The sequence below is a fragment of the Erythranthe guttata genome, chromosome 9 (assembly GCF_056151865.1).
Source record: "Erythranthe guttata isolate IM_541 chromosome 9, IM_541, whole genome shotgun sequence".
NCBI classification, from domain to species: domain Eukaryota; kingdom Viridiplantae; phylum Streptophyta; class Magnoliopsida; order Lamiales; family Phrymaceae; genus Erythranthe; species Erythranthe guttata.
Window position 1 is genome coordinate 13,100,328 of NC_142541.1, and position 25,440 is coordinate 13,125,767.

Consider the following 25,440-nt stretch of genomic DNA (forward strand, 5'->3'; position numbering starts at 1 on the left):
AGGAGTAATCGTTTCAGAGTTCATTATTGAAGTTACTGTCTGAACGAGGCCGTTTTCAACTTATAGTTGTTTCTATCATTTGAAATTCTTTTTACATTTTTTGTATCTACTTTTGAGGGCTCGAGTTGTGGTTGAATGCATAACTTTCTTAATGACTTTCTTCATCCTGGTTTCTTATTAGGTTTAGCAAATGCAGAATGAAGATGGGTTTGATTCTCACTGGCGTCGGAGATAAGGTAGGATACGTTCACATTTGGAGAAAAAAAATCAAATCTTGATACAAATTGGGGAAATTAAATCTGACGTGCAATTTCCTTCCCGTTTTTTGCATGGCATGTAGATTGCTTCGTTCTTTCAAGCTAAAGTTGCATTTTGCTGGTCCCTTTTAATAACGCGAAAAAGGTTGTACGGTACCATTGTTCACTCTTATAGAACTTTGAATTAGTAGACTCATATAATTTAACCTAAACATATAAATATATAAATTAAAGATATAAAGCCAGCATGTTAAGTTATAAAAGTGGTTTGGAAGTACATCGTTTACTATTTTTCTGTGAGATCCACTTAAGGTCGTAAGCTGGTTAGTTAAGAATAAGATTATTTGACTCCAAAGAGTGGATCTCTCTTTCACTATCCAAAATATCCGTCACATTTAATAAAATTCGCAATAACGAGCATACAATCTTATGATTTACGATTCAAATCTTACGATTCAATTCATTCATATCTATGTCGATTCAAATGTTCAAATAAATTTTAACTATCAACAAATTGATCAAATTTTACGATTTTGGGTCCCTATATTATTATACCTTTTTTTTTTTTTTTTTTTTTTTTTATTTTTTTATTTTGATCCTTAAACCAAAAATGAACCCCAAGTGGGGGTCAATTTGTAATTTTTGGAAGACCACCTCCCTGAAACAATTTTGAAAATTGCGGAATCACTTATATACTTACTCCATCTTCCCAGCCGCACTACCCAAATTGCAAATTTGACCCCAAATTGGATCTCTCTTGCAATATCCGCCACCAACGCAGTCGCTTCGACTCCTCCTCAGTTATAATCGTGTGTGACTAATTTACAAAAATTCGCAATACCGAGTTTAAAATCTTATGATTTACGATTCAAATCTTACGATTCAATCTGTTCATACTTAAGTCGATTCAAAAGTTAAAATAAATTTTAAATATAAACAAAACGATCAGATTTTACGAATTACAATTTAAGAAAATTTTAATTTATTATACTATTTATAATAAACTTGCGATAATTACATATTTGATCCCTATATTATATACCATTATAATTTTGGTCCTTAAACCGGAAATGCCCCCCAAGTGGAGGTTAATTTGTAATTTCCAAATAGTTGTGAAGATTGCAGAATCAACCCTATACTTACTCCATCTTCCTAATCGCTACACCCAAATTGCATATTTGACTCCAAAGAGTGGATCTCTCTTTCACTATCCAAAATATCCGTCACATCTACTAAAATTTGCAATAATGAGCATATAATCTTATGATTTACGATTCAAATCTTAAGATTTAATTCATTCATATCTATGTCGATTCAAATGTTCAAATAAATCTTAACTATCAACAAATTGATCAAATTTTACGATTTTTGGTCCCTATATTACATACATTTTTTTTTAAATTTTTGTCCTTAAACAAGAAATGCACCCCAAGTGGGGGTCAATTTGTAATTTCTGGAAATCCACTTCCTTGACTGAAACAGTTTTGGAAATTGCAGAATCTCCGCTATACATATTCCATTTTCCCAGTCGTTTCACCCAAATAGCAAATTTAACACCAAAGTGGATCTTCTCTTGCAATATCCGAAATATCTGCGACCAACGCAGTATGATTCGACTCCTCAACTATAATCGCGGGTGACTCATTTACGAAAATTCGCAATATCGAGTTTAAAATCTTATGATTTACGATTCAAATCTTAAGATTCAATTATTCATACTTAAGTCGATTCAAATGTTAAAATAAATCTTAAATATCGACAAAACGATCAAATTTTACGATTTCCGATTTAAGAAAACAATAATTTATTATATTATTAATAATTAACGTGTTATAATTACTATTTTGGTCCCTATATTATATCCCATTTTTAGTTTTGGTCCTAAAACCGAAAATGCCCCCAAGTGGAGGTTAATTGGTAATTTCCGAAAATCCACCTCCCTAGCTGAAGCAGTTCTGAAAATTGCATAATCACCCATATACTTACCCAATCTTTTTAACCGCTCCACCCAAATTGCAAATTTGACCCCAAAGTGGATCTCTCTTTCAATATCCAAAATATCCGCCACATTTATGAAAATTCGCAATATCGAGCATAAAATCGTATGATTTACGATTCAAATCTTACGATTCAATTCATTCATATCTATGATGATTCAAATGTTAAAATAAATGTTTAATATCAACAAATTGATCAAATTTTACAATTTTTGGTCCCTATATTGTTATACCTCTTTTTAATTTTGGTCCTTAAACCAAAAATGCACCCCAAGTGGGGGTCAATTTGTACTTTTTGGAAATCCACCTCCCTGGCCGAAATATTTTTTAAAATTACAGAATCACCCCTATACTTACTCCATCTTCCCAGCCTCTCCACCCAAATTGCATATTTAACCCCAAAGTGGATCTCTCTTGCAATATCTTAAATATCCGCCACCAACGCAGTATGTTTCAAGTCCTCCTCAGCTATAATCGTGTGTGTCTCGTTTACGAAAATTCGCATTACCGAGTTTAGAATCTTATGATTTACAATTCAAATCTTACGATTCATTATTCATACCTAAGTCGATTCAAATATTAAAATAAATCTTAAATATCGACAAAACGATCAAATTGTACAATTTACAATTGAAGAAAACTTTAATTTATTATATTATTTATAATAAACATGTTATAATTACAGATTTGGTCCATATATTATATACCATTTTTAATATCTGTCTTTCAACCGGAAATGCCCCCAAGTGGAGGTCAATTTGTAATTTTCGAAAATCCACCTCCCTCGCTAAAACAGTTGTGAAGATTGCACAATCAACCCTATACTTACTCCATCTCCCTAGCTGCTCCACCCAAATTGCAAATTTGACCCCAAAGAGTGGATCTCTATTTCAATATCCAAAATAGCTGCCACATTTACGAAAATTCGCAATAACGAGCATACAATCTTATGATTTACGATTCAATTCATTCTTACCTATGCCGATTCAAATGTTAAAATAAATCTTAAATATCAACTAATCGATCAAATTTTACGATTTTTGGTCCCTATATATTACATACATTTTTTTTAATTTGGTCCTTAAACAAGAAATCCACCCCAAGTTGGGGTCAATTTGTAATTTCTGGAAATCCACCTCCCTGGCCGAAACAGTTTTGAAAATTGCAGAATCCCCATATACTTACTCCATATTCCCAGCCGCTCCGCCCAAATTGCAGATTTAACCCCAAACTGGATCTCTCTTGCAATATCCGAAATATCCGCCACCAACGCAGTTTGCTTCTAATCCTCCTCAGCTATAATCATGTGTGACTCATTTACGAAAATTCGCAATACCGAGCATAAAATCTTATGGTTTACGATTCAAGTCGTACGATTCAATTCATTCATATCTATGTCGCTTCAAATGTTCAAATAAATCTTAAATATAAACTAATCGATCAAATTTTCTGATTTTTAGTCCCTATATTACATACATTTTTTTTGGTCTTTAAACGAGAAATGCACCCCAAGTGGGGGTCAATTTGTAATTTCTGGAAATCCACTTCCCTGACTGAAACAGTTTTAAAAATTGCAGAATCACCACTATACTTACTCCATCTTCCAAGCCGTTCCACCCAAATTGCAAATTTAACACCAAAGTGGATCTCTCTTGCAATATCCGAAATATCTGCCACCAACGTGATAAGTGTTCGTTTTGCACAACTTTTACTTATCGAATATTCGAGTTTTGGTCTTCGTTCGTCCGAGTTTTCGGCTTTATTTGTACATATTATGCTTTTCTTGTTTTATTTATATTTTAGGTAAAGAGAAGCTATTTTTGCCGATTCGAAACGATTTTGGAAGCGGAGCCGAAAATCAAACCAAACACGTGCAAAAGTGTATATTCGCGGGTTGTGGCACTGTTTCGTATTTCAAGTATAACTTTTTCATACGACTTCCGATTGAGCTGATTCAAGTTCCCTTAGAAAGCTAACTTCAAGATCTACAACTTTTGTGAAATACAAAATTGTCAAATTCGGGCTAAACAATGGTCAAAACAGTGTTTTAAGTTGGCGCAGAAGACCAGATCGCGATCCAGCCTTCCTGGATCGCGATCTGGGGGGTCTTACAGAAGGTTTTCTTGATCAGGACCCAGATCGCGATTCAGACTTCCTGGATCGCGATGTGGGGGGTTTCACTGTACATTTTTTGATCAAGAACCAGATCGCGATCCACCATTCCCGTATCGCGATCTGGAAAGGCGGTGCGCAGTTTCCAAGGCTGTCAGATCGCGATTCAAGAAGCCCAGATCGCGATCTGGGCACAGAATTCGAGACAAGATATTTTTCTTTGATTTCCTACTATAAATAGAAGGTCTCTTTTTCATTTTTAAAAGATCTCGACCAATATAAAGACTTATCTCTCGACCTTTTCTTCGGTTTTCTCTTCGATTTTCGCCAGTTCTTCGCGGGAAGCTTCGACGAGGGTTTCGACTCGGGTTTTTCATAAGCTTTTCTTTAAGTTTTGTTTATGATTTCTCGTGTTCTTCATTTTGATGCTATGTTTGTAATGAACTGAGCATTTTCTTTTAGGGAAATGAAACCTTGTATATATAGATTTTGATTTCCAGATCTGTGATCTATTTGTCGTTCTTTGATTCTGTTTATGTTTTCCTGTATTAAATGCTTTCGATCGTTTGGCCAACAGTTGAATTGATTCTAAATGGGAATGAACTCGAGAGAGGATTTCTCCTTTGATTTTAGGAAAACATAGCTCGGGTTGTGGAAACGGAGACGTGATGCACCTCGGGTAGCCCTTAAGGACTTGACCTAAATGCTCTCTTAATATCAGGTTCTGAACGGAGACGTCGGACCTGTGGGTAGACTCTAACTACACTGGAGATGGGGGTTAGGGTATTTTAGTGTCTGGGCTAGCGAACATAGAATTGACAATAGATTCGGATTTGTAGATCTTTATCGATAGTACACTGGTGGATTTTACCCTAGAAGCCATCACACGTCGGAATTCCTCGTTTTTCCTAGCGGACCGTTGTTTTTATTTTTGTTTCCTTTTGTCTTCATTTCATCCCCACCCTTTCGATTGTCTAGATAAAGTTTAGGATAGTATAATTACGGTACTTGGTAGATTTAGGATTTTAATTCCCTGTGGATCGATATCTGGAATTCACTATTCTACAAAACGCGATACTGTACACTTGCGGTTTTTCATACGTAGGTTTTACGCGTATCACAACGCAGTATGCTTCGACTCCTCGACTATAATCGCGTGCGACTCATTTACGAAAATTCGCAATACCGAGTTTAAAATCTTTTGATTTACGATTCAAATCTTACGATTCAATTATTCATACCTAAGTCAATTCAAATGTTAAAATAAATCTTAAATATCGACAAAACGATCAAATTTTATGATTTACGATTTAAGAAAACAATAATTTATTATATTATTCATAATAAACGTGTTATAATTACTATTTTGGTCCCTATATTATATACCATTTTAAAGTCTTTAAACCGGAAATGCCCCCCAAGTGGAAATCAAGTTGTAATTTCCGAAAATCCACATCCCTGGCTGAAACAGTTGGGAAGATTGAAGAATCACCCTTATACTTACTCCATATTCCTAGCCGCTCCACCCTAATTACAAATTTGACCCCATTGTGGATCTTTCTTTCAATATCCAAAATATTCGCCACATTTATTATCACAAGTTTATCATAAATAATATAATACCTTTAAAGTTTTCATAAATCGTAAATCGTAAAATTTGATCGATTTGTTGATATTTAAGACAACAAATCCACCTCCCGTCCGACACAGTTTTGAAAATTGCAGAATCACCCCTATACTTACTCCATCTTCCCAGCCGCTCCACCCAAATTTTACCTAATCGTAAAAAAAAGATAAAAAAAAGGGCAGCCAAAAAATCGATTTATGAAAGTATGTCGAAAATACAAAATACGATAAGTTCTTGTATTCACCCGAGGCAGTATATATATATATATATATATACACATATATATATATATACATATATATATATATATATATATATATATATATATATATATATATATATACATATATATATATATATATATACATATATATATATATATATATATACATATATATATATATATATATATATACATATATATATATATATATATATATATATATATATATATATATGTGTGTGTGTGTGTGTGTGTGTGTGTATGTGTGTGTGTGAGTGTGTCAAATATTTCATATATACCAAATTTACCCTCAACTCTTTGAAACCCTAATCCAACTCCAATTTTATAATTTACACTTCAATTTAGCCCAATCTCATCAATTAATCAATTTTGACCCTTATTCTAGTTTTGACCCCAATTTTGACCACCACTGTCGATGACCACCGGTCAGCAGCCGTTGACTTCTTTTTTCTGATATTTTTTCCGGCATGTTAGTCGCCGTTGACCGCGGGTCTCTAGTGTTGACTTAAAAAAATATTTTCATTAATATTACTGTTTGAGAAAGTAATATTGTAGCGCAAGCTGCATGTTGCTGTTGCATGCAACTTGCATTTTGGTGTTACAACTTGAAAGAAAATATATAATTTGGTAGACAAAATAATTGGATATTCAAAAATAATATTGAAAAATATGATCCATTACAAATAAGCTCATCATCCAATATACTTATTCGTAAAGGGGTCTAGACAAAAAACTCTTTCAGAAAAAAATCCACACATTGTCCAAAGATGTATAAATGACTAAAATCACCCCTCTCATTTTAATATGCTCCAATTTCATCTTTTAATTTAATTTAACCTCAATTTGACCCAAAATTGTACAAACTATTCAACAATTTAGACCCAAAAGTCAATTTGAGTACAATTTTTGTTCTTTTCTCGTGATTTTTCGGCCAGTTTTTGGCGCCGGTCTCCGGCGTTGAATTTTTTTTTTATCATCTTGATTTCCCGTCGGTCTCCGACGATGACTTTCAATATTTTTTTTACTTTAACATCTTTTTGCCCCGTTTAAACATCAATATTGCTGTGGTTGACAGTCATATTAACTAAATTACTGTTTAACACTATAATATTAACTATATAACAGTTTAACATAGTAATATTGCTATATTACTCCCTATCACAGTAATATTAACACAAGCAAAATTCTTGGAGACGAATAGAAAGGACCTTTTGGAATAAGAGAAAGAAAGAAGGGGCCTGGCGGTGGGAGGCCATAAGCGGTGAGGCAGCTACGGCAGAGTAAAGATAAAAAAAGTCAATCATTCTATGACTAGAAGAAGATAAGTTTGTTTTTCATCACAGCATGACTACATAAATGGTTTTGACTGATCAATTTATTTACCCCCTCCATTTTATCTATCCTCCTTTAGAAGTTTCAACATCGGTCTTTTTTTTACCAAGACCACTTTTTGAGAAAAATCAATTTATCAATTCGCCTGTTTTCACTCGTCGCAACCCTTAAAGAAATACGTCTGAGTACAAAAACTTAAACCCAATATCAAACATCAAGATTTTTTTTTAAAACCTGCTCAAAACTTAAAAACCGGAGAAAAGCCTCATGCAATGCAAGAACATAGCACAAGATTAGCAATAGATAAGACGAACTAATCTGCAAGTGTGAGCAACAATTTCTTCACTGCAGAAAATTACTCACACTTAGCATCAATACAATTATTTTCTCTAAAATGACGAAACAAAGGTTGGGGTTGTGCAACTGGAGAAACGTTGAAAATGACTAGCTGAGAAAGATTGGAAATGAAAATGAACAAGAAACAAGGGTGATGAGAAGAAAATGAAGGAAAACGGAGAAGAAAATCAAGGAAGAAGAAGATGATGATGTTGGTCTTTGTGTCGAGAGAGATGAAATAAAAATGAAACAAAATAGAAACTAGGCCTACAAGTTAATTTGAATTGAAAAGACGAAAAAACCTATGGACGTAACCATGTGCCTCGCGCGTGTGACAGAATATTTGAATATTCGACATAGGTGGTTAAGTGGCTCGAAATAACTAGTTTGTGCGTGATCGTGCAAATTATTTTTTGTCAAGGCGGCTATGTGTAAACACTAGCAAAGTACAGGTGGCAAAGTGTTATTCTAAAATAAATGCACTTTGTTATAGTGAAAATTCAACGAATCGGATTGAAACTTAAAACAAATTGAACCAAAATTTTGAAAATACGACCCAAGGAATTTTAGAAATTATAAAGAAAAACATGTGCCAAAATCATAAGTTTCCAGATCAAAATTTCCATTTTCTTGTCACCTATAATATAAAAAAAAAAACACATCATAATATTGATGTTCAAAGTGTATTTTTTTGAAGGCAAAATTTTCGAAAATGTTTTCGTAAATTAAAATTGAATCGTAATTCGGAGTATAATAAGTATTCATAAGGGTGGGTTTGGTAAGCCTACCGTACCAATCAATTACAACATTGAAATTTTTGTTGTGAAATTCATTACCCTCTTACCAATTTTTTTTGGGTACGATACAATATGGTACTGCTAATTATCAATTTACGTTATAGTAACATTGTTTATATCATTTTTGTAAAGCAATTCAAGGTAGAATCGTGTTTTTTAATGTAAAAAAAAGGCATATTCATGTTTAAAATACACAGAATCCAGTATTTATGGGCCCATGGCATAAATATTCTTTGTTGGAAATTTTATATTCAAACCAATTTTTAATAAAATATTTAAGTGAGTTCCTTATCGAAAATGGAAAATATAATTTAATTCACGATCTACATTTCGAGTGGATGAATCTGCTGTAGTTAAGCTTAAAACTAATTTTGGATGAATGAAAAATGAATGCACAAAGATAGACACTTAAATAAGATTAATTTATGAGAATTGGGAAGGTGAAAAGTCACCATCCATATTGGAAAAAGAGCCTTGATGAGAACACTTTAAATAGTGGACCTTAGATTGCTAATAGAATAATTAATAAAATGTGAGCTTAAGTGCAAAGTCCCACGCGGGCCTCCGCTACCCGCCCGGCCCAAGCCCGTACCTCAAGCTGGGCCCAGTTTAAATTCAAAATTAATTAATTTTTGAGGGTATAATTAGTTAATTCGAATTTAATATTTTTAGCTAATCGCAGAGTGACATGTGTCCTTAGGTGACATCATCGTCTAGTCCGCGGACATGACTGTCCATGAAAGCGCCAAGTGGTGCTTAGTCCCTGCAAAATGATGACACGCCTTTTCAGCCCCCATTCTTTCCTAAAGTTGTGTTTTTTGGACTTAAGTTTTGCAGTCCTATAAATAGAGCCCCTGCAGAATTCAAAATCATTCATTCTAATTCTAAGCATTCTCTGCATACATAAAGTATATTGTTCATCTCTTCCTTCGTGTCTATGGAGTTCAAAGCTCACGTTTTATTCGTTGTAATTCGACTTTCGTATGCTGCAAAATTCGAAACTCTTAAGTCGTTGTATCTTGGGGACAATTGACTATGAATGTAAGCAAATTTACGGGTCAATATTGTCTTGCGGAGAAATAATCTAATTCATGCCTCGACTTCTTTTTTCGTCCAAAATTTCTGTTCAAAATTCATTTCAAAATATACCTCAAAAATAACATTCTTAATATATGTTATTAGTAATTTAGCATCTACGATGCACGGACCGTTTGAATATAACAGAAGATATGATATATTTACAAATATAAATGAATCATGTTTATCTGTAAAACTTAAATTTCAAAATATAAATATTTATTAATTTTTAAATTAATTATTCCAAATATGTATAGAGTATAAACTAATAATTGTAAATAGTTTTTACATTAGTAAAATAATGATCTATATATCTTGTAATATTTATGTATATCCGCCTTATTTTCTACTGTTTTTTTTTTCTTTTTCGGTCTCTAGTCAGTAGTCACTATAAAATTTTGACAAAATAAATACTTTTAAATTTTCTATAAATATGAGAACCTTTGTATTATATGCCTATTTGTCCATTTTGAAATACGACAAGTAAAATATATATCAATTTTATAGTTGCACCTATATATATTGGTGCCCTATAATAAATAGATCAAGTAGAGGAAAAAAAGGGAGTGCTTCTTCGACAAATATAACATTTAGAAAATTTATAGTGAAAAACTAAACACAAAGATGTCATTTACAGAAAGTGGAATAGCAAAAAAAATGTAAAACCGTTCCATTGAGTCAAGAAATAAAATTTCATGAGGAAAAGAGATAAGAAAGAAAACATAAATTATTAGAAACACAGTAGAAAAAAATAAACAAAAATAATTATAAAGATGCACTTAGGTTGCCCTAGAGTTACCCAAGTGTTAGTTACTTTTAAATATAAAGGTTAACATACCTAACATAAAATATTCTTGACCTAAATTATAACATAAATTTTTTTAAGATAACGTATATCATCTTTGACGGAATCATTCAAATTATTTTTGACATACCTGAAAAGTGTTACAAATTTGAACTACTATATTTATTGTCCATACAAAATATATTAATAATTAAAATGTGTATATATACGGTAGAAAATTTGGCACAATAAACATTGGTAGAAATAATTTGATAAATAATTTGTATGGTGAACTGTAGGGCAATCGGTTCGATAAAAAATATTCAACCCTAGGAACTTCCGGAATTCGGAAAGAAAAATTTTTATCCTAAAATTGGAATATCGAAATCGACAGGACTCAAAAATTTGGTTCGAATTTCCCCAACCTAACTTTTACCATCTACGTACATATATATAATAAATAACAATAATAATCCACTCAAATTGCATTATCCACCATTTGTGTAGCATATATAATAATCCAGAAGAACTTAATCAAAATCCATGTCCAAGAAATTGTGCAATACAATTTCATATTCTATAAAATTTACAAAATCATCACTTTCACGTCTAAAATAAGCTATATTAGCTCATACTATACGCTCCACTTTTGGATGAAAATTCGACGGCCCTCCCGATTTTAGGGCCCCATCATTTGGTCCTTTATGAACTACCCAATCATCCAACGGTTCGATTTCATCGGGTCCCATATACCCCACCTTACCAGATTCAAAATTCTGCAGTTGCATATTATATTCAACAAAAACAGCATGAGCTAACCTCTTCTGTTCTCTTCGACTTATTCCCGTATCAAGAAGTTTCTCCACCGAAACCCTATTCAGCTGAAATTTCGATGCACCCTCACATGTTTGGCTCAGTATTCGAAGCGCCAGTTTTTGTAGCTCCGGACATTCGCCCCCATATTTCAACCACCATTTTGCTGCAATTTAAAAATTAGCAATGATAAATAAATAAAATCAAGAACTAACCATGCTAAATGTCGTTTATATTTTATGATTTCGTTTTCAATTTGAAATGTGATTTTGACCTTTTTTCAGCCTTTAAGTTGGCTTTCTAATCCAACTTAAACTAACTAGATTGAGATTGCATGTCGGGTGCATGTCAAGTGCGTGTCGAGTGAATGTCGGGTGCATGTTGGGTGAATGCCTGGTGCATGTCGGGTGCATGTTGAGTGAATGTCGAGTGCATATTGGGTGCATGTCGAGAAAATGTCCGGTGCGTGTCGGGTGCATGTCAAGTGAGAGAGATATGCATGCATGAATGAAAGTTCGAAGTCAAAAGGGTAATAAATAAAAGCGAAATGACATTTTTAGTTAAACAATTGTAATATATGTATTTATATATATTAAAACAAAACTAATCGAACCTGGAGAAGTATTTGATCTCTGGTCCTCTGCGCATCCCAAGCCAAACGCGCCCTTAGAATTCTGGTACGTCTCGATCTGTATAGTGACCCGATCCTGGACCCGCGGATCCCGGGTAGTCCGTACAACACAACACAACAAACCTGTTGCAACTTCAGGGTCGATAAACCTATCGCTTGTGTAGAAAAGATTCGGGTTCAAATAGTAACCCGCCGCATGAATCGGGGTGTAGAGTACACCGGTCCAAATCTCGTCTATCACTTTCCAAAACCTCGTGTATTGTGATTTATTCTTTTTGAGCCCTTGTTTAATAGTCTCCTTCGCTTGATCCATCGTTTCGTATATATATCCCATCTGCTCCTTATTACTACTCCCCGTCATCCATTGTATTACGCGCACGAGAGGTATAGCTGCTTTGAGCACATCCGATGCCCCCATCCAAAAAGATTCATCACTCACCAAATCATATACTTCGTCCCAACCCTTGTCTGCCAAAAAAATGGGAGAGCGAAACATTTTGGTCAACATTTTCTTCTCCAAGACGATATTCTCGAGGGTTAAGAAAGGCTGTGTTGACTTGATCTTCGAACTCTGCTGAAATAAATCACGACCGTCCGTTTTCTCCTTGAGATACTTGAGCGCGTTAGGGTTTCCGTAAATAAACCTCGTAAATATTTTCGCCTTCTCCAGGATTTCTTTGATGACGTCCATTTCCAACAATTTCTCCAGCATGAGTTGCATGCAGAAAGACCCGCTTACCGACCAAAATATTTGTCGGTATTTCTCTGACAATTCCGTCACCAGTTCCTTGGTAAAAATAGAATCTGAGGATGTAATAACTTGAACCACATTCTCGATCCCAACTTCACTCAACACTTTGTCGAATAACATTTTCATTTCGTCAGTTTTTCCAATATAATTAGAAATATCGTACGTGCTGAGATAAACGGTTGCTCTCGGTGAGTCAACTAAAACATTGACGAAATCCCTTCCCGTTTCACCCTTCCATTCATCGAGCAAGATAGTGCATCCTGTGTGCGCCCACGAATTTCTAGCCTCGTCGATATATTTAGTCACTTCTTTTAATGCATCTTTAAATAACGACCCTTTTAGCTCATCGAGGGTGGGGATGTGGCACTTTCTAGGACCCATCATGTTGTGGAAACTTAAGGAACTTACTAAATGAAAATCGAGCCCGTTTTCGAAGAAGAATCTTGCAATATTCTCTTTGGTTTTCTTTATCGATGGATCAACTTCTGTCGTGGAATTTTGTTGATGATTATTATTGTTATTATCAGGTCGGTTTGAGATGGAAGATGATTCGATCCCGATGTTGTTTTCGGATGATCTATTTGTCTGAGTGAGCTCTGTCTTTAGCTTATAAGTTGTTCTTGTGTCGGGGAATAAATCGTTCCTCTTCATTTTGGACAGTGAAATTGGAATATTTTGTGTATGTAGCTCAGATGTGCCTGATAACATAATACAAGAACACAAGCTAAGGTTAAAATCATTACATTAATATATTCGAATTTCAAGACAACATAATAAGATTAGTTAAGAGAAAGTTAAGTACACAAATAAAAACCCAATTGTATAATTTAAACATGAGGATAGGATAAGCTACGATAAAATAATATTTATGGGTTTAGCTACTGTGAAAATTATTTAGTTAATATTTAGTGAATCATGGATAATCTCTCCAATCAAACGAGACCTTAATTACATAACTAATTTCAATGGCAAAAGCTTATTATTGCAACATCCTTACCGAGTAGATAGATTTGTTATTTACTCTATCTGTAAAGAAAATTCCCCTAACTTGATTTTCCTAGTTCATATAATCATCTCTCTATACAAAAAACGAAAAATGCAAGCTATCATATAGGACGAAAAGAGAACGGCAATTTAAAAAAAATACTAAGTATTATATTTTTACAGTAAGTAACTAATTTTGAATTCATAGTAGAAAAATATACAAAATATTATGCCAGGAGTTTATTTATTTTTTTAAATGTCGTTTAATGTATATGCGATAATCATAATAAAAGATATTCATTTTAATAGAAAATCCCAAAACTACCATTTACACATATTAAGAAATGATCTTTTTTCTCCACATAAATCCTCATAAATGATAAAGGACAAAATAGGTAAAATGAAAATAACTCAACATTGAAAGTCTAAGGGGCGTAATATGGAAAAATGTTTTATGGCTAAAGAGACAATTAAAAAGAAAACAAAGTAAGTATTACAACTCCAGATAATCGTATTCCAACAATCTCTTTAAAAAGGGCAAAAAGGGTCCGAAAATACAGAAAATATAAATTTAGGGGCAAAAATACAAATTCCAAAAATATCTCTTTATTTTAAAAATAATTCCTAAACTTATGGGACTAATTTGCAAAATCGAAACCCTAGTAGGTTTTCATTCTCGAAAACTCGCCGCTTCGAAAACTAATTAAAAGTACCCGCCGCTTCGAAACATAAAAGTATCCGCCGCACAACTATTTGCCATTTCGGCCACCACAAAAAACAAACACACTCACACACATTTCCGATCTAAAACATTTTAGATCTGAAATTTTCATTCCGGCGAACCATGATCACAGATTAATAATGCATTCTATTTTCAAATTCCCCTAAATTGTAAAAATACTGATAATAATAATAAAAAATCTAGTTCAATTATATGTACCATGTATAGTGTATCTATATGTTTCAATCGAACATTTATCATCCCGAAAACCCTACGCCGGTAGGGCGGTACCATGTCGGTCGTCTCGGACCTCAATTAAAGATCAAGTTTACCTTAAACTCTCATGAAAAACACCTAAAAAAGAATGTAATAATTTCTTGAAAATTGAAAAGGAAAAATAAAAGTCTAAAAATCAAAGAGAAATCTGAAAAACCCTTGAAAAGGGGGGAAAGACTTGGGTGATTTTCTTACAAATGAGAAACAAAAATAAACACCTTCCTTAAAAAGAATCAAATGTACAACTTGAACACATGAATAATGACCCAAGACAAATCAAAGAAAAAACAGTCAACAACAAACGATAAATGAGATGTAAAAAACATTAAAAAAAAAAAAGCTTACCGTCTAATTTAGCCTTCGCATGCAAAAGTGAAATCGCTCTTTCTTATGCTTTTGGAATGTAATAATGAGAACAATGAGAGAAATTTTCTAGTTAAATAATAATGTGTAAGGCCAAGGATCAGACATTATTAATGACTAATGAGCTACGTACTATCAACGCAGGCGAATCCATCTGACGCGTGGGTGCTTAGTTGTTCATTTTTCGTGTATGAAATGATCGGGTCGGGTTATGAACCACCCGGTTTGATTTACGGGTCTGAATTATCCAGTCATAGTTCAAACAAATTTTCCAAACATGCACGTGACAATTTTTAGATTTTTCAATTTCAACTTTGGAATTTTTTTTTTATTTTTTGGTTACAAAAAATGGCCATTACAAATAAGCTCTTGTGACTTTTTTTTTTTTTTAATGTTATATATATATGTGTGTGTGTGTGGCAAATATTTCATATATACCAAATTTACCCTCAACTCTTTGAAACCCTAATCCAACTCCAATTTTATAATTTAGACTTCAATCTAGTCCAATCTCATCAATTAACCAATTTTGATCATTATTCTAGTTTTGACCCCAATTTTGACCACCACTGTCAATGACCACCGGTCAGCAGCCGTTGACTTTATTTTTCTGATTTTTTTTCCGGCATGTTAGTCGCTGTTGACCGCGGGTCTCTAATGTTGACTTAAAAAAATATTTTCATTAATATTACTGTTTGAGAAAGTAATATTATAGCGCAACCTGCATGTTGTTGTTGCATGCAACTTGCATTTTGGTGTTACAACTTGAAAGAAAATATATAATTTGGTAGACAAAATAATTGGATATTAAAAAATAATATCGAAAAATATGATTCATTACAAATAAGCTCATTATCCTAAAGTTATTCGTAAAGGGGTCTAGACAAAAAACTCTTTCAGAAAAAAAATCCACACATTGTCCAAATATGTATAAAGGACTAAAATACCCCCTCTCATTTTAATATGCTCCAATTTCATCTTTTTAATTTAATTTAACCTCAATTTGACCCAAAATTTTACAAACTATTCAACAATTTAGACCCAAAAGTCAATTTGAGTACAATTTTTTTTCTTTTCTCCTGATTTTTCTGCCGGTTTTCGTCGCCGGTCTCCAGCGTTGAATTTTTTTTATCATCTTGATTTCCCGTCGGTCTCCGGCGATGACTTTTTCAATATTTTTTTACTTTAACATCTTTTTGCCCCGTTTAAACATCAATATTGTTGTGGTTGACAGTCATATTAACTATATTACTGTTTAACACTATAATATTGACTATATTACAGTTTAACATAGTAATATTGCTATATTACTCCCTATCACAGTAATATTAACACAACAAAATTACTATTATTGTGTAATAGAGTAACATTAATATGTTGACCGTTAATAAAGGCACACATAATAAAAAAAACCAAAATAAGTAATATTGACGTGGTTGACGGTAATATTACTGTACCAGTAATATTATTGTAACAACAATAATATTACCGCAACCACATTAATATTATTATGTCACTACAAGAAAATGCAAAATAGACAACGATTTCTTTAGCAACGAAATATAGTATTTGTGGGTAAAGATTAACGTTTTTGTAACAAGATGTTATTGTTGCCTTTGAATCTCTTAGGCAACGAAATATATTGTTGCAAATAGTATCATATATATTTCGCAACAAATTTCATGAAAGACAACAATTTTGTTTGTTGCAAACAAGTATTTCTTTTTGCTACGGTATAAAATTGTAGTAAATACAGTTACAACAGCAACAAATTTATTTTGTCACCAATAAGTGACGAAAGACGACAATTTTTTTTGTTGGAAATGCTCCACGATATATATATATATATATATATATATATATATATATATATATATATATATATATATATATATATATATATATATATATATATATATATATATATATATATATATATATATATATATATATATATATATTTCGTTATGACTCAATATTATTTATTTATATAATTTAATTTGACATTATTTATATAACTTTTTTAATCATTTTACCTTGTCTATTTAATTTTTATAAATTTATTTGAAGTCTATTTACACAAATGTGCTGTTGCCCAAGCGGTTGGAGGATTCTCTAACATGAAATTAACCAGGGTTCAAATCCTTCTGTTGTCATGGTGCCATATATTTGATATTTATCAAGTTGGTCCCCCTTGGACCAGCCCCGAGTTCGACGTAGCAAATTGATTCCGAATAGGTTGGTGGTCTAAAGGTCAAAGGCCGGGTCGGACCCACGGATGTGGGTCGAGTCAGATGGATGTGGGTCGGGTTGGGCTCCAATACAAAAGCGAACCAGTAATTTACATATATCTCTTTTGGGTCGGGTCGGGCTCCAATACAAAAGCGAACCTTGCAACGAAACCTTGCAACGAATTAAATTCGTTGTGCATACATATATTTTTGCAATGAATAAATGCGTTACGTAAATGAAATAAATTTGTTGTGTATTCATAAATGTATTGGAAACGAATTATAGTTGGCAACGGAACAAATTCGTTCTAGATTATAAGCGTATTTGCAACGATATATTTTGGGTGACGAAACAGATTCGTTGGCTATAATAGTGTATGCACAACGAATTTTGATTTTCGTTGCCATAAACTTTTAGTAACAAGGCTTTGACAACGAACATGGCAACAACAAAAAAATGTTGCGAATTGCACCACTTTGAAGCTGCATAAACCAAGAAACATACACTGATCAGTCGAAACTTGTAGCTTCATATATATGGTTGGAAGGGGCTGCCGCCGTCGAAGAGAGAGGATCTTCGAAATCAAGGAAGGAAAAAAAAACAGGCCTGTGAGTGGAGAACGATGAAAGAAAAGCCAAAAGAAACTGCAGTCGATCGAGCGTTTTCCAGAAGAAAAGAGAAAAGGGGAAAAATATTATTACAGCTCCATCGCAAGAGCAGATATGTCAACAATTCTATGTAATTTATGGTAAGCAGCAGAAATAAAATCAAAGGAGATGCAAACATATAGTAAAGGTAAAAGTTAATCAAGACAGGGAAATTCAGGTAGGACCGCATATTAAAAAACGAATGCATAGGAGCAAGAAGAACTAAAAAAAGGCCTAAACTTAAGCAGCAACTTCTGACAAATGAAAAGGTAAACACAAACAAATTATAAACTTCTTCTATAAACCAAAAAAAACAATAAACATGCATCGATTCTTCGTTTTTATGAATTGGCACTAAAAAGTGAAAGTCGAACCCGTACGCCTCGCGCTTGTCACCGCCGGGTTGGTCGGCTCCGCAAATGCAATCCAAACAGACCCCGTATGCTATAGCTTCCAATCCCTGCCCCTGTCACACCTATAAAAAAATCCAGATAAATATTGGAGTCAAAAGAACCACCCATCTATAGGAATTTGTACCAACAAGAAACTTGATAAATAAATCAAATAGAAGAACACTTTAGCACAAAGATGCTTTGTATAGAAGGAGATCAATTCGAGCAAAATTTGTGCTTACTTTGTATGGAAGAAGTGACGGATGCAGGTTTACTAAAAAAATATTTGGGCGTCCTCAAATACACATATAACAGCAAAAAAAAAAAAAAAAAAAAAAGAATGAGGCCGTCTGAAGCAGAGAACAAAGGCTATGATTGGTTTGTAGAAAATGGTAGGTAAAATTGTGAAAAGTCAAAGTAATCTACTTTTCTTGTTTGGTTAAAATGTAAAATACTGGGTAAAGTAATTTGTAGAAAAAGGGGAAAACTTTTTTAACCTAAAATAGGGAAAATGCATTTTCCCCAAAAATAATGAGGAAAACTAGGAAAAGAGATCGGGTGTTCTCCACATCCACACAATTTCTTCAATTCGTCGCCGTCATTTCCGCCGACCGCCGTCGATTGCTCCTGCCTCCGCCGTCGACTCCACCTCCACCACCACCGGACCCTCAACGCCGTCAACCGCCGCTACCAACATCCTCTCTCTGTATTCTTAAGAGACTCTCAATTGGACCACGGCCACCACCAACCTCTTCGCCACCGCCGGAAACCTTTGCTCCGCCGCTATACCTCTCAATCTTTCATCTGATTCAGGAATTTTCCGGCCTTGATGGGAACCGTCGGTGGGGTATTGGATGATAACGCCGTATACCCAATTTTTTTTTCTTTTTCCGTATCAATTTTTTTTCTTTATTTGGATTACTAGGGTAGGGTGGTGGAGGTGGGGACATGAGTGGTGGTGGTGGTGGTGGTGGTGGGAGTTGGGGGCGTGAGTGGTGGCGGTGGGGGTGGGAGTTGGGGGCGGAGGAGTGGTTTGTGTGGCAGTCAGATTTATGTTATTATTCTTTTTTTTTTTTTTTTTTTTTTTGTAAGATTTTATTATTCTTTTTAAGTGGATTTATTTTAATTTTTATTTCTTTCTTTTTTGGAGAAATTGTTTTTTTATTCTTTCATGATATTAATAGATATTTGTATTGGTTTAATTTTAATTTTTACTATTTAATAAAAAATAATCTAAGAATACATTATATTTTTCACTGTTTTCTTGAAATTGCCAAACAAAACTAAAGAAAGTGATTCAACAAAATGATTTTCATCTTTTTTTTCCTTGTAACCAAACATAAATGGGATTTCAAAATTACTTGATTTCCTTTTTCTTTGCGTTTTCATTTTCCATATTTCAAAATCCATGAACCAATCAGAGCCAAAATGTAAATGCTAAACAAAATAGAAACTACCTAAATAAGTTAATTACACCACACAGAATCACAATGAAACAAAAAAAAATATTGGGTAAAATTGCAGGAAGAAAAAATGTGCGAATAAGGAGGAGCGAGTCGCACGCAAGAGAAGCATGAGAGCACAAGAGAAGCAGGAGAGCAGGCTGCTGAGCACAGGTGACCACGAAAACGTAACCGACCGTGGGGCCCAGGGAAAGTGGGAAAATTGGGAAAATCGCCGGTGGTGGTGTGGCGGTCGTCAATTGCGGCGGTGGAAGAAAGAGAAGTAAAAAAGAAAATCAAAAAGAAGATGCAGGCACGTCGATCGTGCATCTGTGGAAAGAAAATAGTAAAGAAAAGAAAGCAGAGAAGTGATTGGCTAAATCCATCGAGACGACGACGTTTCATCATTAAAAGGGCAAAAAGAAAAGCGCAGAAAATAGGGGGCGCGGGAATTTGGGAGCCATAGACATATATATATACTTATTCGTTCAAGGAGTTTAAAAGCTTTCGACATCTTATGAGATTGTACAGTGTCACGTGACTGGAATTTTTACTGCACTTGGTGTTAGAGGATCACCAAGACTGTAATGTAAACTTACATTTTACACAATATTAACATCCAAGAGCAAAAATGTGAGCTCCAAGAGGAAAATGCATAAGTAATAAATTGGCTAAATTGTAACTTTGGCTTCTCAAATTTGAGAAACCAAAACTACAATTTAGCAAATCTAGGAAATACTAAAATAACATTAATTGTACTTTATAATATATTTATCATAAAAAAATATTTTATATTGTCTTGTTTTTTTGCAAATAAATGTACTAAAGATGAAATTTACTATTTTACTTAGTATTAATAATAACTAAAATAAAAAACATATATCAATTTAATTAACATAAAAAAATATTTCATAAAGAATTATAAAATTTTAATGTTTATTAATAAATATCAATTAAGTTACTGAAATTTATTTTATCTAATTTAAAATTAATTCTGTATACTTATTAATTAGTATTATTAGTTATTAGTATATTAACTAAAATAAAAGTGAAATTAATTTGTAAAGCAAAAATTATTAAAGATTCAACATATAAATATATTGTTTAGAATATATAATACACATTTTTATTAATATTTTATAATAATTGAATATCATGTAGAAACTATTTAATAAAAAATAATTAAATATAATAATTGTGTAAAATATAGACAATGTTGTTGGAGTGCAGTGTTAAAAGTGCAGTGTTAAGTAATATTATAGATATAGACAACCGCTTTTAGACAAACTGTTGGAGATGACCTTATTGTAATACGAGTACTTATTCCTTTAAATGTCAATCAAAGTTTTAACGAGGCCCCTCAATATTTTATGCAATAAAAATTTCGTTATGGTAAAAAAAATATATAAAAAAAATACTTTTTTTGTAAGATTTATATATAATCAATAAAATTTAAATTAATTCTATTTATAAAATGGAAATAGAGATTTTAATATCATACTCCCTCTGTTCCCTATTAAGGGTCGTTTTTGGCTTTGCACAAGGATTAAGAAGCTCAATAAATGTGTCTTGATTTTAGGTAAAATATATTAGAAAGACTAAAATAACCTTGATTATTTAATGATGTAATAAGAGAGAGTTAATACTTATAGTTGAATTAATAAGGTTAAAACAGGAAAAAATGCATTTAATGCAGTATTGGAAATATAAAGTGACAGATAATATGAAACAAAAATATTTTTAAAAAGAGACAATTATTATGGAACAAATGGAGTATATGCTAAGAAAAACCTGTAGTCGTTGGAAGCTTCCGGTCACTCCAAGAACGAAGACGGTTAACTTCATGAATCATAATCATCGACGCGACTTCTTCCAACATATTCTTAGGTTATGTTAATAGCCACCTATTTTAAATTGATACATTCAAACATAATGGGGGGGGGGGGGGGGGGGGGAGTAACTCTACTAATAAATTAAACTAGAGGAACCAATATTTAAAATTTCCAAATACATAAACTAAACCCTACTAAATTATTCACGATGTCGACATTGAAAGCTATGTCGTCACTAATTCAATATGGCGACGATAGAAAGAAATTTATGCATTAAGACGATAACCAAAAATAGTTATTAGTGGCAAAACAAAAGGGTTCAAGTCTTCTACCTCTACAACTATATATATCATGGCTCTTTTAGTATCCACTAGCTATTTCGAACATTTTCCGACTTAGAATATACCGGAATATTCCGGTGAAGAATCTACGTTTTTATATGTTCTTCTAGGATGATTTTGTGCCTTTTCCGAGTAACCGAAAACCACTAAGAACTTGATCTTACGAGGATGTCTACACAGAAACGTAAAAAACCCTAAAAACATCAGACAAAATATATGTAGTCATAGATTCTTCTGTGAATATTTCTAATTTCTATCTTCTTCTTTTTTCCGACAATATTTCGATAACGGATAGCTGGAAAGTACGAATTGATCGACATTAATGAACTAAAAGAGCATCACAAAGTCGAAAAAAAGTTAACCAAATAATGTAAATTCAAAAATATAAACACTAGCTAGGGTTCTTTTGAGATAATATTTTTGCAGAGTTTGGGTTTCAAATCAAAAGAATTAAATCATATAATTATTTGCTGAGGTAGAAATAGAAAGGATCTTTCTAGCTGGATACATCATCTTGTTGACCTTTAATTTCCTCTCTCTCTCTCTCTCTCTCTCTCTCTCTCTCTCTCTCTCTCTCTCTCTCTCTCTATATATATATATATATATATATATATATATATATATATATATATATATATATATATATACACAAAAATATAATTATATATATATAATTACAATCGTCCCATGAAGTAAAGTCTATTTACAAAAAAAACCCTCATTTTTTCATAATTACATCCACCCCTATCATTTATAGATTTTTTACATTAACACCCTTTTTTGTAGGGGGTGGATGTAAGAAATTTACAAACTGCACAGGGCTGGATGTAATTTCTAAAAAAAATAGAGGGGTTTTCGTGAATAGACTATACTTCAGGGAGGTAGTTGTAATTTATCAGTAATTATATTGCATACAAAAAAATTATTGTGTAGGGTTAGCAATTTTCTTTTCTTGGAATCTAAGCTGGAGTATCTATCTAGGTGATTCTCTACTTATGTTAGTGATATCGTGGGCCATATTCAAATTGAATTAGAAATACGCTTGATTTCGTTGTGGCCATCTCTCTTGACTGCCGTAAACAACTTCGGCTATGCATCGGTAACCACAATTTCCATCGGCCCTCACAATAACATATGAGGCTATGGACTGTGCGAGAAACGGAGGAAGGAAGGAAAAGAAATTGACCCGGTCGCCGGCAGTAACAACTGATTCTTCCGTCGATTTAGTACATCCGCGAGGACGACCTTTAACCTTTGACTCTGGCGTATCAGCTTTAAATTTTGACTCTGGCGTCCTTTCGGTCGGGGTTTTGCGACCCTTAGAGCCGGAAGAAGATTTAACTTCGGATTTCCGATTCATCGTGTGCTCATATCCGGACAAGTACCTCTTCATCGAGTTATTCTTAGGTCGTCCCTTGGCCTTCACAAATGACGGCTCTTGTAAATGCGTTGAAGAAGGATTATTTAGGTCCCGTAAATAGTCGGCCGCATTTTTTTGGGACATGTAATCTTTGTTTGATAACTTCTCGAACTCATCGAGAAGAACTTTCTTAATTGCAACTGTGCGATCAAACGGTTCCTCCTCGTCCTCCCATGGATCCGACTTTGGCTCGACAACCAACGTTCTCCAGAATGGATGTAACTGTTGCGGATAAAAAGTATCTCCCTCAGCAATTTTAACTGCAATCATACACGCACACGGGAGTCCGTGGGTTCGGCTTAGGTAACAGTTGCAACTATCCGGATTATTTTCCAATTTTTCGTACTCTTTATCCAACAGGTCCAGTGCTTTGTGTGATACGTTACATACCAAAGCACCGAAGCACGACAGTGAAGTACTGTACATCCTGACTGTTCTACTGCTTTCATTTTCCACCTTCAATTCATTAATTTGAAGGTCAACTTGCGCATCTAGTGCATTTTGAACTGTATCCATAGCTCCAGTCGATGTTTGGATCCAAGCTTCGATGCACGATGTGCACTCTCTACTCTGTTTCGAGAAAACACTCAAATAATGAATAAATGTAACATGTGTATAAAAGATTGTACGTAACGAGTTTATAGTAAAATCAATTTATATACCTGTTAGTCGTCGTGTTACCGAAATGAACGATGTTGTTGGTCCAACACTTAACAAATCTCTCCTTATAAATCAACCACGTTTCATTGATGTAAGTTATCAGCTTCGGATATTGCCCGTACAAACTAACTATCTCTCTATAGTTGCATTCGTATTCTTTCTCAGTCTCAGATTCGACTAACTTTGCCCACACCGTCCTCCGGAACAGTACACCCAACTTGGTGTTACCCAAGAATTTTGACGCGTTTGCCTCAACGTTTCTGTTTATGTGATATAAACATAACATGTGATGCGAATGTGGAAACACGTTTGGCAATGCTTTCAGTAGGCCCAGCTCACGATCTGTCAGTATCACTTCTGGTTATATCCCGATTGGTAATATGTCTCACAAACATCGCAATGTCCATGCATAAGTGTCCCCATCTTCACGTGACATAAAAGCAACGGCAATAGTGAAGTTCCTTCCCACGGGAGTAACCCCAATGATCTCCAAAAGAGGCATTTCATATCTACATGAAGGTAATTATAATTTAGTCAACTCTTATATATATATATATATATATATATATATATATATATATATATATATATATATATATATATATATATATATATATATATATATATATATATATATATATATATATATATATATATATATAATAAATGTAATACACATTTAAATAATTATTACCTGTTAGTCTTGTACGTGCAATCCATCAGGATGACGTATGGAAATAACTGCAAAAGCTTTATTGAATCAGGGTGCGCAAACATAACGTCTTGCACTGTATCACCAGCTGGATTTGTTCGATGCCATTTGCTGTATCCACTCTCACTTAGTTCGTGCCACAGATGTTGTATAACTGTTTTTCCTTTCATTTCCTCTCGTCTAATTTTCTGTGATTCATTGTACACTTCTCTCAAGGACGCAGCCGTATCCGGATTCATCTGCCTCAAATGATGCAAAATTTCCTTCGGCTTCACATGGCTCTTTTTCAGTATCTTTGTCACTTCTCGTTGCTCTTCAGTCAGGCGACTTAGCGAACGTAGTCCTTGTGGATATTTATGAGGATTATGATTGTGCTTGCCATTTTTGATGGTAAGGCGCCATAATCCATCACGACCCTCTTTACCCCATAGCGCAAAAGGGCATTTACACTTTATTGAACCGGACTTCCGGCTTGTTTCGACCTCTGCATTTTTTCCTCGACTCTTATAGGCTCTTTTGCAAGTCAAATATTGTCGGCCCTCGTGGTAAGACTGTCGCCTAATCTCATGTCCATGACTGATGGCCATATTCATCGCCCACTCGACTAGTGCATCTTTACTATCAAATGCAGTCGAAATTGTGAAAAATTCACTGAAATCA

The 25,440-nt window shown here is 33.6% G+C and overlaps 1 protein-coding gene and 1 long non-coding RNA gene across 2 annotated transcripts; both read right to left on the reverse strand.

Moving 5' to 3' along the window:
* Positions 1-11,017: 11,017 nt before the first annotated feature.
* LOC105973981 (uncharacterized) lies at positions 11,018-15,184 on the reverse strand. Its single transcript, XM_012999025.2, has 3 exons — positions 15,085-15,184; positions 11,990-13,456; positions 11,018-11,542 (listed from the first exon to the last, which is right to left on the reverse strand). Exons 2-3 carry the CDS (start codon positions 13,407-13,409, stop codon positions 11,193-11,195), a joined length of 1,770 nt encoding a protein of 589 aa, XP_012854479.2. The 5' UTR covers positions 13,410-13,456; positions 15,085-15,184; the 3' UTR covers positions 11,018-11,192.
* A 2,912-nt stretch (positions 15,185-18,096) lies between these two features.
* LOC148768141 (uncharacterized) lies at positions 18,097-18,684 on the reverse strand. Its single transcript, XR_016033465.1, has 2 exons — positions 18,616-18,684; positions 18,097-18,456 (listed from the first exon to the last, which is right to left on the reverse strand). It is a non-coding gene; the product is annotated as an uncharacterized LOC148768141 (long non-coding RNA).
* Between the last annotated feature and the right edge of the window lie 6,756 nt (positions 18,685-25,440).